We start from the raw sequence: 17,273 nt of genomic DNA, 5'->3' as shown, positions 1-17,273 counted from the left end.
ATTAATATGAAAACAGATGTACCATGTTCCGGAGGATTTTGGAAGAGAAAGTTTAATGTAGAAATTGATGAACGATCTTGGATAGTTGCCTATCAGTCAACACAAGAGACTAGATTAAGAGTTTTACACTGGAAAATTATGCACAACATTTATCCGACCAACATTCTCCTGTGTAAAATGAAAGTAACGGAAACTAATAAATGTAATTACTGTTGTGATGTAACTGATTTCATTGAACACTTCTTTTTTGAATGCCCGGTTGTATACAAATTCTGGAAGTTTATTGAAGAATTTATTTTTCGTACTTTAGAAATTAAGATTGTTTTGAAAGTTAGTGATGTTTTATTTGGTATGCATTTTGTAATGGTGAAAAAGGCAACTATGTATAAATTGAACCACATTATCTTAATCGGAAAGATGTGCGTTAGTATATATAAAAAACCAAATTCGTTTTTACCGTTGGAAAGTATTTTTAATAGGCAGTTACAGATAAGAAGCATTTTTGTGTGAGTGTTCGAAGAACAAAACGTTAAAAAAGTTGGCTTGTTGTACTCGATAAGTTGTATTTAATTCATTGTATGAGATATTGTTAATTGTTGTTATTTATTTGAATAAAAAAATTAAAAATAAAAAAATTAAAAAAATAAAAAAAGTTACAACCGTCAACAGCTAGCAAATACATCCACTGACATCTTCACCAGACAACTGTTAAGATACTTTCGTCAGCTGGTTAATAAATACGCTGACATTTTGCCCAAAACAACCGTGAAAATATAACCATCAACAGCTAGCAAATACATCCACTGACATCTTCTGAAGACCTCAGGACTTTACAGTTCACTTAAAGAGAAAAGTCAATGTCGCGAAAGCTTAATTTCATAAATGAACCTAGTCAGAGAGAGAGAGAGAGAGAGAGAGAGAGAGAGAGAGAGAGAGAGAGAGAGAGAGAGAGAGAGAGAGAGAGAGAGAGAGAGAGAGAGAGACAGACAGAGACAGAGAGAGAGACAGAGACAGAGAGAGAGGGGGGAGAGAGAGAGAGAGAGCGGAGAGAGACAGAGAGAGACAGAGAGAGGGGGGAGAGAGAGAAGAGAGAGAGAGAGAGAGAGAGAGAGAGAGACAGAGAGAGAGAGAGAGAGAGAGAGAGGGGGGGGGGGGGGAGAGAGCCAGAGAGAGCCAGAGAGAGGGGGGAGAGAGAGAAGAGAGAGAGAGAGAGACAGACAGACAGAGAGAGAGAGAGAGAGGAGGGGGGAGAGAGACAGAGAGAGACAGAGAGAGGGGGGAGAGAGAGAAGAGAGAGAGAGAGAGAGAGACAGAGAGAGAGAGAGAGAGGGGGGAGAGAGACAGAGAGAGACAGAGAGAGAGGGAGAGAGAGAGAGAGAGAGAGAGAGAGAGAGAGAGAGAGAGAGAGAGAGAGAGAGAGAGAGAGAGAGAGAAACATACAGAGAGACAAGCTGACCGAGAGCCACACAGACATGTATCAGAATTGCTACTAACGTAAAGAGCATTGGCCTCCTCAGTGTGCGCTGTAGCGTGGAAGGACAGGACCTCCAGTGCCACGCTCTGCTTGGCCATCAGTTGACACGCGTTCTCGTACATCTGACAGTTGTGGATCCCCAGACCCGTGAAGATGGAGAACGCCTGCAACGCAGCAAAGTCAGTGTTACGCTCTACCAGATAACACGCGATCTCCTACGGGTCATCTTTGATCTTGTTTAGTGAATCAAATATTTGACGAACCAAAATTAGGCATGAGATAACGACACTGCATAAAAGGTCTGAAAGCATTCCCTTCCCTGGATATTAAAAGAAAAAAACACACGTGCTGTTGCGGGATCTCAAGAATGAGTTCTGGAGCTTCCAAAATGCCGTAAACCACCCTTTTGGAGTAAAACTCCCATGCTAAAACGACTCCCTTATGTGTCGGGATAATTCCTCACCTCGATGATGTTGACGTCGTTGTCGTTGAAGGGTTCCCCGCTGACCTTGTTGATGAGCTGCGTGACGCCGATGATGTGCTTCTCGCTGTTGTGGATGGGCATGCACAGTACGCTCTTGATCGGGTTCCCGTTCGTGTCCACGAACTGCAACACACACGCACTCACTCAGCAGACAGAAATATGGATGCGCTGATACCATAGTGGTTGCGTGGAGAACGACTACTCAGTACGGAACCAAGACAAAGTTGTCTTAATGTTTCTCGTCTCAGACTGCCGGAATAACACTAGTTCCCCCCCTACTCCCCCAAGGAAAAGAGCGTTGGCATCTTTGGGGGGTGGGGGGGGGATATCGTGGTATCTTGTCACCAAACGGGAGATAGATAGTACTCAAAATAGTACGAGATACAATAATGTTAAAGTTATGTACCAAGAATACGATGTGGCGACAAAAACAAACCCAAGACAGAGGGTGACCTGATTTAGTGCATGACCGTAGACAGTGGGCATTAAGCCAGCCGTGGATGATGGATACGATTATATGTCCCGTTGAAATACTAATGTGCCATTTACTTTTGGATCTGATCCTGTTAAACTGCTCATTTGTTTGACGACGATGCCCCTACGTTGAAATTACTCATTGGTGTCTTGTACGCTTGATACGTAACTCTACCTTTGACTTTATATTAAAGGTCTGATATTATTTTCTCTTGTCCGAAAGAAATAAGAAAACCTGACTTACTGGCCCAGTACCAAAGCGTTCGTCTGCCTCCAGGTCCGCCACTTTGACAGGCTGCAACACACACACGTACAATGCGTCGTCAGCCCTTAGCAATGACATACTTGTATACAGATGAGGTGCAAGAGAATTTGTGTGTGTGTGTGTGGGGGGGGGGGGAGTATTTGTGTGTGTGTGTGTGTGTGTGTGTGTGTGTGTGTGTGTGTGTGTGCGCGTGCGTGTGTTTGCCTCTGTGTGCAATTATCTGGTAGACCTACCTCACCCGTCGTGACAACAAACTTGGCGATGAAGGCAGTGTTGGAAGATGCTAAAACGCTTGCACTGCACAAAACAAAACAAGAACACATTTTAAATCATGATTTAGTTTTCAGTTAGGAATAAAACAATACAACCGCGATCCAGGAGGTATCTATCTTATTCCTCGCATATAACCACGGCATGTCCCAAACAGACACCAGTTCTGGGGACACAAAAACCAAGTTACCATAGCATAGCATCTATCTCATCAAAAACGATTTGATTTTTTTTAGTCAAATAATCAAGTACATTCAACTCAATCAGGAACAAGTCGCATGAAGCGAAATGACAGTACTGCTTTTGGTCAATCTGTCGAACTCACAAAATGAAATTACCAGTCTGCGTTTTTTTCTCACCATTATAGCTTTGTCTCCCGTGGCCATAAGCAAAGAAAGTGCTGACATATTCTCGAACAAAAGGACAGAAAGTGACAAGCCAGTATGGCGCAGTAGCGTACAGCGCTTCACGGGAAAGCACGCTTTTCTCTATTCTTTTCAACTTTCTGAGCTAGTTTTTAATCCAAACGTAACATATTTATACGTTTTTGGAATCAGGGAATGATAAAAAAAATAAAGATGAATTCGTTTTTGGATTGATTAAAAAAAAATCATTTTAATTAGAAATTTCAGATTTTTAATGACCAAACTTGTTAATTCATTTTTATGCTTAGAAGCTGAAATGCAATCCCATAGTCCGGGCGTCGTCGGAGATTGCTTGTGTGACAGTGCCGCCTCAACTTTTACAAAACGCCGGATATGACGCCATCAAAGACATTTATGAAAGAAATGCCAAAAAAGTCCGGGAATATAAGTTGCAGGAACTCTCATGTAAAGTTTTATGAATATCGATCCAGTCGTTTTCTCCGAATCGCTCTACACATACAGACAGACAGAAAGACAGGCAGACACACACACACACACACACACACACACACACACACACACACACACACACACACACACACACACACACACACACACACACACACACACACACGTACACAAACCACTGACCTTGGAACGGTGACCGTTCCATCCCTTGCACCAAGGTCAAAACATTTGGAAAACACCACCTCCTGCAAAATGTACGGTTACTTAGCAGCAAAAGAAAACAGTACAGTGGCCGCGAAACGACTAATGCTGGAATGTTGCCTACAAACAGATACTGCTTTACACGAAAAGCATGTTTAAGGAACAACAGACAGATGCTTAGGGAAAGAAAAGCAGGTAGACGGACGGACTGACAGACAGACTGACAGACAGACTGACTGACGAATGATTTTCTCCCACAATAATACAGTAAATGATAGAAGGCAAACACAAACAAACACACATACACCGCCCTACCCCACTCCGACCACAAAAAACACACACGAAACAAACCAAACCATAATAAAAACACACAACAACAGAACAACAACCGAACAAACAAACGCAACAAAAATCAGCAACACCCCCCCCCCCCCCCCCCACACTCTAAGCTGAAAACAGGAAAGCAGTATACCTCTGGTGCTTTGGGTTTGATGTTTACTGGTGCCGGTGAGATTCGCCTTGGTTCGGTCTCCGATTGGTTGTAGGTGGCGGCATCCTAACAAATATAGCATTTCATTGGTCAATCACTCACCACCCTAAGAAAGACATCATTGCATTGGGTAACCACCATCATACCAATAACAAAAAATTGTATTGGTTAATTATCCAGCAAGGACAGTTTTACTTTACTTCCGAAAACAATGCCCGTTTCTAATGATTTCTGACACAGGGTTAAATATTTTCATTTAACTAATAACACTTTCTTTTCATGTAATTTTCGAATCTATTACCTGCAGTGTTGGTGTCACTGAATCTTCGTATTTACATGGAAACAATTTCATGCTAACTTAAAACTTGCATAGAATAAAAAGCTTTTGTCACCAAAGATTTTTATCAAATTGTTTTCACATCTGTAAGTGAAAAAAACTCTGCATGGAGGACAAAAAAATCTCTGAAAACTAACTCAGTGGAAATTGAGAAACATTTGTACTCGAATGCTGTGACATTATAAATGATCACGGGCAAGGTTTGGATAGTGACTAACTCAGGTGTGCATGATCAAATTAACATTAACAGTCTTATATTTCCTTGAGATTATTTTGTTTCTCACTGCACATAATCCGTCTTGTATTCATTAAAAAAACAACACCCAAACAACAACTTTGCTTTGTTGTTCTAGAAAGGTAAGGAAATCAGATAACTGAAAACATAATACACTGAAGCGTCTTTTATGGTGGTTGTTTCTTACCCTGTTCGCACGTGTTGGCTCAGAAATAAAACCGCGAAGAAACCATAGGAATTTCACACAGTATACCGTGGTTGCACTAGGCAAATCTGTCCGAAGCGGTTGCACCCTTATTTTTCTGTCCGAAGGGAGACACGCGACGTAAGTTTCTGCACAAAATCACCTGTAATTCCTCACAAATGACATATCATCACAAAACTACCGTTTGTACTTTGGCCTAAGGTGTCATAGCATCATATCATCGATTTGTTTCATTGCTTCAATGTGTTTGTGAACGTTGGCCTTCAAGTATTTACACATTTCAAGCGCATTATGTGCACATTTTGACTTTCCGCAGTTACAAGGGAAATTCAAGCACATGAGAAAGGCTACACGCGATTGTAATGTGATCTATGGTCATTTCTTGACATCTGGGTCAGATGGTATGATTTAAAGTGGTGCTGGAGCGTCATATTTCATGAATCTGTGAAGACATTCAAAGATTTGTCGGTTGCGCATCTCCGAAGTGGCTGGTTGCGCATCTCCGAAGTTTTAGCTTTGTTTCGGTTGCGCACCGCCGAAGCATTCCCTTAGTATTTTGCCTACATTATGCTTAATAAAATTAATAATGTTGATCGTCATCGCCCGCCCCAATTTTTGGGGCCGCCCGGAGGTTTTTTTTATTTGTGTGTGTGTGTGATTTTCATGCTCCAAAGTGACATTTTCGCATCTGACAAGGCATGCACATGAATTCAGTGCAATGTTGTGTGTGCGCGTGCGTGCGTGTGTGTGTGTGTGTGTGTGTGTGTTGTGTGTGTGTGTTGTGTGTGTGTGTATTTTTCCGTGTGAGCATTTGTCCTGTGAGCAATTGTCATACAACCACAAAATGCAACAAAACTTGCTGCGGTTAACCGTAGACAATTTGTTATGCGTCTTAGAGGAAAAAGTGTGTTGTGGGGCTTGACCAAACAGGATTTTTAAGGATAACGGGCTTGTGTGGTTTTCTTTTAACAGATTTAGCTTCATAACTTATTGTTAGCAAAACGTCAATATACCTGAGCCTGCCCAGATCGTTTGGCCGTCTGGACAGCCAACCGCTATAAATTTGCTATGCACCTAAGAGCAAAAGTTGGTCTATTTCACCTCTTGAAATAGAATCCTGAAGGGAAAAACGCTGACGCGATTTTTCCCCGATTCTTAAAAATGGAATTATACAGTAATGATTTCGAACAAAGTGTCATTTCTAAACACACTAACACTCTTTCCTTCAGAATCGTGTTTGGTCAAGCCTAAAAAACGACTTTTTGCTCTTAGCCATATAAGACTCCTGTAGAGAGAGAGAGACAGAGAGAGAGAGAGAGACAGAGCGAGAGAGACAGAGACAGAGAGAGAGAGAGAGAGAGAGAGAGAGAGAGAGAAAGAGAGAGAGAGAGAGAGAGAGAGAGAGAGAGAGAGAGAGAGAGAGAGAGAGAGAGAGAGAGAGAGAGAGAGAGAGAGAGAGAGAGAGAGAGAGATTGTGTACACCAAATCGGCACAGACAAGCAGATATAGGATTTTCCATAACAATTTGGAACATACCCAGAGGCGGACACAAATAGATTCCTGTTTATTTCTTTGAAATATCTTCGGCGGTGTGCAACCGATTTCTTCGGGGGTGTGCAACCAGAAAAACAGAGAAACTTCGGAGATGCGCAACCGACAAATCTTTGAATGTCTTCACAGATTCATGAAATATGACGCTCCTGCACCACTTTAAATCATACCATCTGACCCAGATGTCAAGTAATGACCATAGATCACATTACAATCGCGTGTAGCCTTTCTCATGTGCTTGAATTTCCCTTGTAACTGCGGAAAGTCAAAATGTGCACATAATGCGCTTGAAATGTGTAAATACTTGAAGGCCAACGTTCACAAACACATTGAAGCAATGAAACAAATCGATGATATGATGCTATGACACCTTAGGCCAAAGTACAAACGGTAGTTTTGTGATGATATGTCATTTGTGAGGAATTACAGGTGATTTTGTGCAGAAACTTACGTCGCGTGTCTCCCTTCGGACAGAAAAATAAGGCCTAAAAAAAAAATAGGTGTGGTTACGTTAACCCGACCTACCCTATTTTTAGGGGCCGACCCTATAACTTTTTATTATATTTGTCAAAAAAACCAAAAAAACACAAGAAATCGAGTGCAGAAAACGCAATGAAAGCGAAAGCGCCCGAGTCGCACACTTATTTCCCTGTCAAGTAGGTTTAATTTGTACACATTAGAAAAAAAAGTTTAAAAAAAGAAAGTGATTGCCTACCTTCCTACCCTTTTTTTTGGGGCTATGTTACCGTAACCACACCTATTATTTTTTTTGGCCTAAGGGTGCAACCGCTTCGGACAGATTTGCCTAGTGCAACCACGGTATACGGTGTGAATTTGGAACAAACGGTTTATCTTGTTCAGTAATTTAGTTTTGAATAGCTCGACGAAAGACACAGACGTACTACGTCATTTGCATTCTCTAAAATCCGCACCAGTAATATTTAATATATCTTCTTTCATGTTTCCAAATTCCTGCAGAACTGGTGAGTTGTTCGTGAATAGAGCAGATGAAAAGAAATTATGAAGTATTAGTTGGATGTATTTAGCGCAAGAAAAGAAAAGAGACACTTATACACACACACACCCAAGCGAGAAAGAAAAGACAAAATGTGCAAAAAATAGGATCACTATATAAAACCAGAATCAAGTACAGTCAAACTCGCTTAAGACGAATCACTGGGGATCGGAAAAAAAGTTCGTCTTAACCAAAATTCGTATTAAGAAAATTGATCGATTTTTATTTTTATTTTTTTATTTTTTTATTTTTTAAGTCTTGTACATTTTATGGTGTTTCAATTTGTTTCTTTCGCAACTTTCATGCTGCTTCACGTTTAGACAATAAAGTGACATATTCAGGTACATGTTCATGTGTGTCTCATGTTGAGTGATGATTGTTGAGTTTGAGTGAGAGTGAGCACACAGATGTTTCATCCAGTTGTTACGTTTTTGGTCACACACACGCGCACACACTGACACTGTCCACATTCGCGGTGTTCCTATCATTTGTCCGGAATCACTTACCTTGGCGACGGGTAGCAAACCTTGGCCAATTTAGTTTTTTGTTTTTTTGTTGCAACATGATGTTCAAATCCAAATCGAAAGCACTGACTGACTGATAAACTATCGCGAACCGGCGAACGCAAACGTTGAGAGTGTGGTTTCCCTTGTCCAAGGGAAACCACTCTGGCATCTATATTTTTTGGCAATGGCTTCCGTTCGATGTTTCGTTTTTGGTATTCGCGAAGGAAATAAACGTCAGTCAGTCATTCATGTTCAGTGTCTGAGCTATCAATCACTTTGATTCTAAATTTGAAATTGTTTTGTGAGTACAGTGTAATCAGTTTAACTTTATTCAAGGGAAGACTTTGACACACGTGTATTCAAACTTCTCAAATTCCCATGATATGTCGATCTCGGGACGAGTTTAAAGATTTCGTCATAAGCGTGAGTAAATTACAGACATTATGCATGCTTGGGAATCCAAAAAGTGCTCGTTATAAGCGTAAATTCGTTATAAAGAATTCGTTTTAAGCATTTTTTTTAAGCATGAAGAAAGAGGTATTCAGTTGGGAACTTAAAACTAATTCGTTATAAGTCAAAATTCGTAACTAGCGTGTTCGTTTTAAGTGGGTTCGACTGTAACACAGTATTTTGGTTAATTGTTAGAATGCTCATCACAAGACTGATCCCAAGTGAAATAAAACATTGATGCAGTATCATTCCACATGCACGAAAGACACATTTCGGTGGTAAAGGAAGACTAATATTAGACAGTGTCCAAATTCACAACAAACACACAAAAGAACAAGTCGCGTAAGGCGAAAATACAACATTTAGTCAAGCTCAGTCGAACTCACAGAATGAAACTGAACGCATTGCATTTTTTCCGCAAGACCGTACACTCGTAGCATCGTCTGTCCACCGCTCGTGGCAAAAGCAGTGAAATTAACAATCCAGAAAAGCGCGGTAGCGGTTGCGCTGATGAGGATAGCACGCTTTTCTATATCTCTATTCTTTTTAACTTTCTGAACGTGTTTTTAATCCAAACATATCATATCTTTATGGTTTTGGAATCAGGAACGGACAAGGAATCAGATGAAATTGTTTTTAAATCGATTTTGGACATTTAATTTAAATCATAATTTTTATATTTTTAATTTTCAGAGCTTCTTTTTAATCCGAATATAACATATTTATATGTTTTTGGAATCAGAAAATGATGAAGAATACGATAAACGTAGTTTTGGATCGTTTTATACAAAAATAATTTTAATTACAATTTTCAGATTTTTAATGACCAAAGTCATTAACTAATTTTTAAGCCACCAAGCTGAAATGCAATAGCGAAGTCCGGCCTTTGTCGAAGATTGCTTTACACAAATTTCAATCAATTTGATTAAAAAATGAAGGTGTGACAGTGCCGCCTCAACTTTTACAAAAAAGCCGGATATGACGTCATAAAAGACATTTATCGAAAAAAACGAAAAAAACGTCTGGGGATATCATACCCAGGAACTCTCATGTAAAATTTCATAAAGATCGGTCCAGTAGTTTACTCTGAATCGCTCTACACACACACACGCACAGACAGACAGACAGACAGACAGACAGACAGACAGACAGACAGACACACACACACATACACCTCGACCCTCGTCTCGATTCCCCCTCTATGTTAAAACATTTAGTCAAAACTTGACTAAATGTAAAAAAACAAGAAAAAGAGGTAAGCAAAATAATGTGTATAATAATACAGTTCCAGCGTGAGGTGCTGTGCTGTTATGGTAATACAAATAATTCAAACAAAACTACTCTTAAGAGTACAGAAAGTTCTTTTAACAAGTGACTGGTTCGCATCGTTAACCAGTTATTCTTTCTCTAGGTGCAACAAAATCCATATCCCAACTTATTCAAACCAGCCTAAAAGTCGCGAAAACTGATAATTACTGATTTTGGAATTAATCTTGAACCATTTCGGGTGAGAGAGAGAGAGAGAGAGAGAGAGAGAGAGAGAGAGAGAGAGAGAGAGAGAGAGAGAGAGAGAGAGAGAGAGAGAGAGAGAGAGAGAGAGAGAGAGAGAGAGAGAGGAGAGAGAGAGAGAAAGAAAAAGAGAGAGAGAGCTAGAGAGAGAGAGAGAGAGAGAGAGAGAGAGAGAGAGAGAGAGAGAGAGAGAGAGAGAGAGAGAGAGAGAGAGAGAGAGATCACCCAGACACGAGCAAAAGGAACATGAACATGATGCGAAAATAGCAACTGACCTGCTTAAGAGCTTTGCTTAATTAATCATACAGGACATTTCTCCTTTCGTCCTAATCAGGCTGAGCGCTGGATCATACGATCCATATCCACTAGCATTGCGCAATGGTCCGACAGAGGCAGCGTACTTTGCTGCAAACTGTCAATCAATCACCCAGGGAGGGATCATTGCAGCAACAACAGAATCGTTCACGTCGTCCGTGTTACGCTCATTTCGTCCATGACCCGCGAATGCAAAAGTCTAGGTCATAATGTCTTTCACCCAATGAGCCATTTTGATGTTGCTTGATCGCCCAGAATCTAGGTCATCTAGTCTGCGTCCCGCTTGAAAAAGGATGAATTTGTTTAATTAAAAAAAACCCCAGAATTTACGACCTTAAGAATGAGTTTTTCACCTCAGTATTTTATTGGTTTGCAACTAGCAGTGAATGATCCCAATATCCCTGCTGTCTATTGTAGCCTGTAACCCTCCCGATGACTTACTTGAGCGCATGCTTAAAGCGTACGACTATTCTGGGGATGTAACACATACAACATAGGTAATCAGTATGTCCACACTTTAACAATAAAATATTCTTGAAAGAATTCAACTGAAAATGGGGATGTCAAAATGAATCACGAAAATCACCATTGCGATGCGACAAACAAACAAACAGACCGAATGACAAATAAGCTCAGAAAAAAATTAACGCCTCCCTTTGCCACATACACAAGATCAACTTACAACTGGAACATGCATAAAAGATAAACACAGCGACATACACAATCAAACAATGAAGACACCTTTCGAGAAATTACTCAAGTTTTAAATAAACTTGCGACCAAAAGGTGACACTATAGGTTAACTAAATCCAAAAAGGAACTGCAATGAAGAATTGCAATTATGTGACTAAAATGCGGTACTACAGGTAAACTTAATACGGAAAGAAACTGACAGAATCAAATACAATCATGTGACCAAAACATGATACCGGAGGCTAACTGATGCTAGAATAGAACTGAAATGGTTAAATGAAGTCAGTGACAAAACGCAAGATCGCAGGATGTTACAAGCGCAAAGCAGACCAAACGACACACGCAGACGAAACACAGGATGCTTAGGGAAGACAGAAATCAGCTTTACCGTCCGCGGTTTGCCCAGCGCCGGGCCAGTAAGAGCAAGGCCCTAGAGAAGGAAGAAGCACATTAACAAACATGTATGGCTATGATGTCATACTACGTCGTCACGCGATATCATACAAATGACGTCAGGTGACGTCACAATCGTTTTGTAACAGGCAGTCGCCGCAAGCTGCACAGCGCTAAGGGGGGAACACATTGTCATTCAGCGTTTAAGCAAGGCGCAGTGGACAATACGAAATAAACATGTTTGGCAACAGTGACAGAATACATCTTTGTATTGTAATTGTAGCAATACGTAGAGGTTACATGCCGAGTCTCAGTGATTATTAAAAATAATGGTCGAAGTTTGTGGATCATGAAAAATGCGAGCTTCAGCGAGCTTTTTCATGACCGCGAACTGAGACCATTATTTTTAATAATCACTGCGACGAGGTATGTAACCTCTTTATTCCTCCTTTCTTCAGTTATTCAAAGAAAACAGGAGTTTTTGTGCGAAAGTTTGATCGAATCCGAATCACTCAACCAGTCAACCTGCGCAGGCGATCGATTAATGCGCGGTTGTATAGTTCCGTGCAAATCATTCCATTCTGTTAACACTTCTTGTCAGTTTCCCTGTTTTGGACTAAAATCAAGTACACAGATATGCTGTTATTCTGCTGTGGCGGTAAAGGCAGATATTGTGTGTTCTTTTTATGTTTTAGTATCGCTTAGGATAATGTTCTTTCGTCAAATGGGACTAGCAGACGAACATTTGCACCCGTGTTCCAACGTTAATTACTGTATGAAGTTCAGTTTTCTGGGGAAAATAGTGTATGAAACCGCTTTATGTTGTTTAAATTGATGAGATGTGTGCATTTGGTTGCGTGTGATCTGTTTATAAAATGAAATATTGTTGAAAACTGACCGTCGGATTGCAGTCAGTGACAGTGTTGTCGAAGAAACTGAGTGACAAGAAGGGGAACTACTCTTGTCGGTAGACAAAGTATGAGTTACTTACCTTGGGAATTTGCTTGTGATGAACGTTTGTGCACGGCAGATCTAGATTCAGAAAACAACCGAACTCATGGATTTTATATGGAGATTCATGTGTTCAGGCCTGTAGTTGTTAATTTAAATGCGGTATGTTTGTATTGTTTGCTCCAGAAATGTATACTTCGTACATTAGAGCGTTCGGAACTTTTCAGTCGCAAAAGTAGTACCGAAACAGAACAGCTTCTCAACCCATTGCACTATCGAGGATTCAGGTTGTTGCTGGCTCGTTATTTGTTTGGTTGCTGGGTCATTATCGAAAAATAACTAGCTCTACAAGTTTACAGAGGTAAAGAAGCAGAGGGGGGAATAAATTAACATTCTTGGCCGACATGCACTGCTATAGGTTTTTATATTCATCGACTTTCCCCTCTTAGTCTCGCACCATATCGTCAATCTTTGCATAGGATGCAGGTGCAGCAAAGTGCCTGAATCTGTAACACTTTTTGTGTGCTCCAAGACCACACAAACTACGAAGTTGAACCGCACGCTCTGAAGCGTTGATCGATGGACAGTCACCAAGTTAAGCAAGTCAGCTTAAAACAAGCAAACATTATAATTATACTTCTAAGGTTAGGTGGCAGATACATGGTCATGGGTGTTACTGCAGGACAAAATAGCCTAGAAAAAGAGGGAAAACATTATTAGAAATAATAAAAATAGGAGGTAAAGACAAAAATAAGTTTTCAAGATCGGTGAGGTAAAGTGCGCTTTTACAAGCTGTGGACAATGCTTAATTGGATTTGCGTCAAAAGCAGTGAATGTTCCAATGTATTTTGGCAGGACAACTTTACAGTATGGTAGCTTTCTGGTAAACCAGGAAGCACGTGAACACGACGTGTGATTTGGGATCGGCTCATTTAGAACAGACCTGACAGCCAGATGCATTTTAGATCTATGAGTGACCTACTTGTAACCTACATTTAGGCGTCTGATTTGGGATCGGCTCATTTAGAACTGACCTGACAGCCAGATGCATTTTACATCTATGTGTGACCTACTTGTCACCTACATTCAGGCGTCTGATTTGGGATCGGCTCATTTAGAACAGACCTGACAGCCAGATGCATTTTACATCTATGTGTGACCTACTTGTCACCTACATTCAGGCGTCTGATTTGGGATCGGCTCATTTAGAACAGACCTGACAGCCAGATGCATTTTAGATCTATGTGTGACCTACTTGTCACCTACATTCAGGCGTCTGATTTGGGATCGGCTCATTTAGAACAGACCTGACAGCCAGATGCATTTTACATCTATGAGTGACCTACTTGTAACCTACATTCTGGCGTCTGATTTGGGATCGGCTCATTTAGAACAGACCTGACAGCCAGATGCATTTTAGATCTATGAGTGACCTACTTGTAACCTACATTCTGGCGTGTGATTTGGGATCGGCTCATTTAGAACAGACCTGACAGCCAGATGCATTTTAGATCTATGTGTGACCTACTTGTAACCTACATTTAGGCGTCTGACTCGCGCCGATTGACGTGCAAGTTATTTGCCCCAGACACCATCTCAAACATACATAGTTTCTACAATTCGCATGGATAAAACAATAAGTGAATATATAGGGCCATAAAACGAAAATAAGGTACTGTAAATATAGAATAACTTGATTTAAGTTTAAGCAGGCCCGTTAACTTCCACCCCACACACTCCCCGTAACCGAGACTAAACCACGCATACTTGTTTGTTTTCTATTAAACCACCAGAATGTCAGTACATTTTTCTATGACTATCTTTCTAAAAACAAAATGCATGAAGAAGTCGACAGCTTCTGCGGATACGCTATATTTTGATCAGTTCTTTATTTGTTCTTTATTTGGTGTTAAACGTCGTTTTCAACCACGAAGGTTATATCGCGACGGGGAAAGGGGGGGAGATGGGATAGAGCCACTTGTTAATTGTTTCTTGTTCACAAAAGCACTAATAAAAAAATTGCTCCAGGGGCTTGCAACGTAGTACAATATATTACCTTACTGGGAGAATGCAAGTTTCCAGTACAAAGGACTTAACATTTCTTACATACTGCTTGACTAAAATCTTTACAAACATTGACTATATTCTATACAACACTTAAAGGTACTGAACTTGTCAAATCCAGGGGCACGGAGCCTCTGGGGCTTTTAGTCATACCTCAGGCAGCTATCCGTTAGAAGAACTACCAAGTTTCATTGACTTGCACCCAAAGAGTCAATTGCAAGAACTGCGATTTTTTTACGAATTAATTTCGTACTCGCACCCAGCTGGTCTTGGCCTATTTTTGGATCTAAATATAGATCAGGTAGATCGATCACCACATCATGCACAAAAAGACACGTCACTAGCAAACTATGTCAGACGTCATCATGAGTTTGTGTAAAACAAAATGGAGGCCGGAATCACTCAGTTGAATCGAATTCCGACCAAACACCACGTAATAACTAGGTTAATTTATGCACTCGCGTGAACAAGAAACTGTCGAGCTTCACAGATGTCGTCGTTGGGTAGTTTTGGGTTTGTTTTACTACCATAGGAGGATTTTTGAACTGTAAATGCACTCTGCTGCAACAAAAACGCAAAACGAAGGCTGTGAGCTGCACTGTGCCTTTAACAAGTGTAAAAGGAGAAACAGAATCCATTAGTCGCCTCTTACGACATGCTGGGGAGCATCGGGTAAATTCTTCCCCCTAACCCGCGGGGGGTATTTTGATCAGTGCGCCTTTGGAAATAATGCATTATACATTACCTGCGTAGGCACAATATTTATGTACTGTGATCGCGATGAAAACAAGAAAAATGCAAATATAGAATCTGACTCCCTGCACACTATCAAATATCTTGGCCTTCGTCGTAATTTTTGTTTCTAGTGCTGTTTGGTTGACAGCCTTTGGGTTTTATTTACAAGTTGAAACAACGTTTACTGCAGAAGTAATCAGGATAACAAGGTTTTGGTCCAAGGTTAACAGTAGAAGGGGTGGGGATGGGGGGGGGGGGGGGGATAACGCATACACGGTCTTTGGCATGGAAACACAATGCTCGCACATGTCTACGCATTAATACGTCACACACGAAAAATACATGTTTAAAAAAAGAAAAGTACACCCACCATCAAAAGAAAGAACAAGTTATTTCTGTTTTTGTCCAAAATGTGTTAAAGGACTATGCTTATCACTCTATCGTGCGAAAAAGTGTTGCTTACGATTGTAAAGCACTAAGAAAATGTTAGACATCGTAAACATGAAATTCCTTTTACATAATGGGAAACTCAATAAAACAGAACTCAAATCGTGTGTCTTTTCTTTTTCAGGTAAGTGTACAATTTAATCTCATTACTTTGACATCATAAGCAGGGTACAAAGCAAGCTCGCAATCTAGTAAAAAACAAAAAGGACAAAGGCTTATGTCATTCGCCACAATAAACGCACTCCTTTTACATTTCACCATATTTACATGTAACACAAGCGCACAAGAAGCATTTGTCGCGAAACAGCGGACGCAGAAGCACAATCTGGGTTACTTGCCTTTTCCATAAAGAATCTATCCTAAGCTTCCATAAGCGAAATTTCGTACCGTCTTGTCTCGTTCTTGTATCGGTGAGTACAGTATTCCTTTGTTTTTTAACTCGTTGTTTAGATTATCCTATAATTGTTAAAACACTGGGCATTCCCTTATGCTTCGCTGATGATGAGTTATTGAACGAGAAGATCTATCGAAATCATTCTTATTATCACCTGAAACACCTGCTACAACTCTGCCGTCTGGAATATTAGCTAACATTATCCACCCCTCAAAAAAAAATGTTTTGCTTGTTTTAAGTGTCTGAATTGATAAATGCCTTCGATCAATGTTGTTACTTTTTAGAAGCTGACATTAAAACAAAATTAGTGGATAAAAATCGCGTTATAAGAAAATTAATGAAATTAGCGCAAAAGTACTGCCAGGGATTGCAGGACAGGATTGCAGAATAGCAAAATTTACAAAATGAATTCTCTTTAAAAACACATCTTTTGCAAACCACCATTTTGCGAGGAAGAGTTTAATAGGGCGGTCGCTATGCTGGATTCCCTGCTCGCAGTACATTGATTAATATAATCAAAATTTATATTTTCTATAAATTTCAAGGTCTTTTCTAATCTTTGATTGAAAATGAAAGGAAAAGCTGGCCTAACAAATATTTGGGAGCAAAATGTAAATAGAAACACATCTGAGCATTCCCTTATATTTCTAAGGTTTTGAGAAACCGGGAATGGAAAAAAATATCGTCAGGATCGTCACACTCTGAACTATGTTGCGATAAGGACAGAACCGGCTAGAAAAAACAACACACACAAAAACCCAACTAACATGGCTATCAAGAAATCCAGGGCTGAGGTCAAAGTCTCAAATACCAAAAAGGGAAACGGACACGTACATACATACAACTGGATAGGAAAGCCAGCCACCCACAGTACATTGCATTTTCAAACAACATAATTCCCGGAATACGCACAGAATGATTGTGGAGGAAAACCAGACTGCTACATATGAACATATGGGCATTGGAAAAATATTCACAGAAT

At 40.3% G+C, this 17,273-nt stretch overlaps 1 protein-coding gene across 8 annotated transcripts in view; it reads right to left on the bottom strand.

The window, feature by feature from the left end:
* The window catches only part of LOC138982861 (cGMP-specific 3',5'-cyclic phosphodiesterase-like), a 108,066-nt gene that overhangs the window by 24,972 nt on the left and 65,821 nt on the right, over nt 1–17,273 (bottom strand). For 7 of the 8 annotated variants that reach the window (XM_070356237.1, XM_070356235.1, XM_070356236.1 and 4 more), the window contains 6 exons: nt 4,474–4,557; nt 3,984–4,045; nt 2,931–2,994; nt 2,677–2,727; nt 1,938–2,081; nt 1,495–1,638 (listed from right to left, as the gene is read on the bottom strand). In XM_070356237.1, the coding sequence (XP_070212338.1) occupies nt 1,495–1,638; nt 1,938–2,081; nt 2,677–2,727; nt 2,931–2,994; nt 3,984–4,045; nt 4,474–4,557 (549 nt within the window). Of the gene's footprint in view, nt 1–1,494; nt 1,639–1,937; nt 2,082–2,676; nt 2,728–2,930; nt 2,995–3,983; nt 4,046–4,473; nt 4,558–11,695; nt 11,738–17,273 lie in introns of all 8 variants that reach the window. The other variant, XM_070356238.1, reaches the window with a different exon arrangement.

Source organism: Littorina saxatilis, linkage group LG12 (assembly GCF_037325665.1).
Source record: "Littorina saxatilis isolate snail1 linkage group LG12, US_GU_Lsax_2.0, whole genome shotgun sequence".
Classification (NCBI taxonomy): domain Eukaryota; kingdom Metazoa; phylum Mollusca; class Gastropoda; order Littorinimorpha; family Littorinidae; genus Littorina; species Littorina saxatilis.
The sequence above is the reverse complement of the archived record's forward strand: the minus strand, read 5'-3'. Positions and strand labels throughout refer to the sequence as shown.